At 34.2% G+C, this 690-nt stretch overlaps 1 protein-coding gene across 1 annotated transcript in view; it reads right to left on the bottom strand.

Moving 5' to 3' along the window:
* Positions 1–690, bottom strand: part of LOC111461720 (protein CASP) — a 12,069-nt gene that overhangs the window by 6,541 nt on the left and 4,838 nt on the right. Inside the window, exon 8 of the mRNA XM_023105344.1 lies at positions 498–553. Within this exon, the coding sequence (XP_022961112.1) occupies positions 498–553 (56 nt within the window). The remainder of the gene's footprint in view (positions 1–497; positions 554–690) is intronic.

Here is a 690-nt window from a genome sequence, read left to right on the forward strand (position 1 = left end):
AAAAAAAAAAAAAAAAAAAAAGGATTGGCTCCATGAATGAAAGAACAGTGAATCACTGAAAAGATACGATCCACTTCTAACTATCATTACAATTACTGCAGAAATGTCAAAACATTCGACCTTGATGCACTGCATTTATACCCTCCTATAATATTAAAAATTAAAGAAAAATATTCATTAATTACCATACAAGTATATATATATATATATATATATATATATTTGGTTTCATTTGAGGATTTGGATTAATGGCCATACTTACTAAGTAGGATGAAAATACTATTGCAAAAAAGCTGGCAAAAAGCAGCTCCGACAGATTTTGGAGGATTTGGATTCAACAAGGGAAAGTAAACTAATTTAATCCAAATCCCGATATTGAATATCAAAACAGAAGATTGATTACACAAAGTGGTTCCTGTGTGTCAAAAAAATATTAAAACAAGAAAGGCCATTCATCAACATACTAATGTGAAGATGATATGGAAGTAGTATCTCACCTTTTCTTATTGTCAGTGTCATCATTTGCTGACTGTAACTGGGAGCGCAGAAGTCCCTGGATATTCCATACGAGAAAAGAGTATAAAAAACATAGGCAGCATGTGACACCTAAACATAGGCAGTATGAATTGAACCCTCATGATAACTCCTCCTCCCACATCCATCCTCTCACATAGTCCCCCCCCCCCCCCC

This window comes from Cucurbita moschata, unplaced genomic scaffold, assembly GCF_002738365.1.
Source record: "Cucurbita moschata cultivar Rifu unplaced genomic scaffold, Cmos_1.0 Cmo_Scf00025, whole genome shotgun sequence".
Classification (NCBI taxonomy): domain Eukaryota; kingdom Viridiplantae; phylum Streptophyta; class Magnoliopsida; order Cucurbitales; family Cucurbitaceae; genus Cucurbita; species Cucurbita moschata.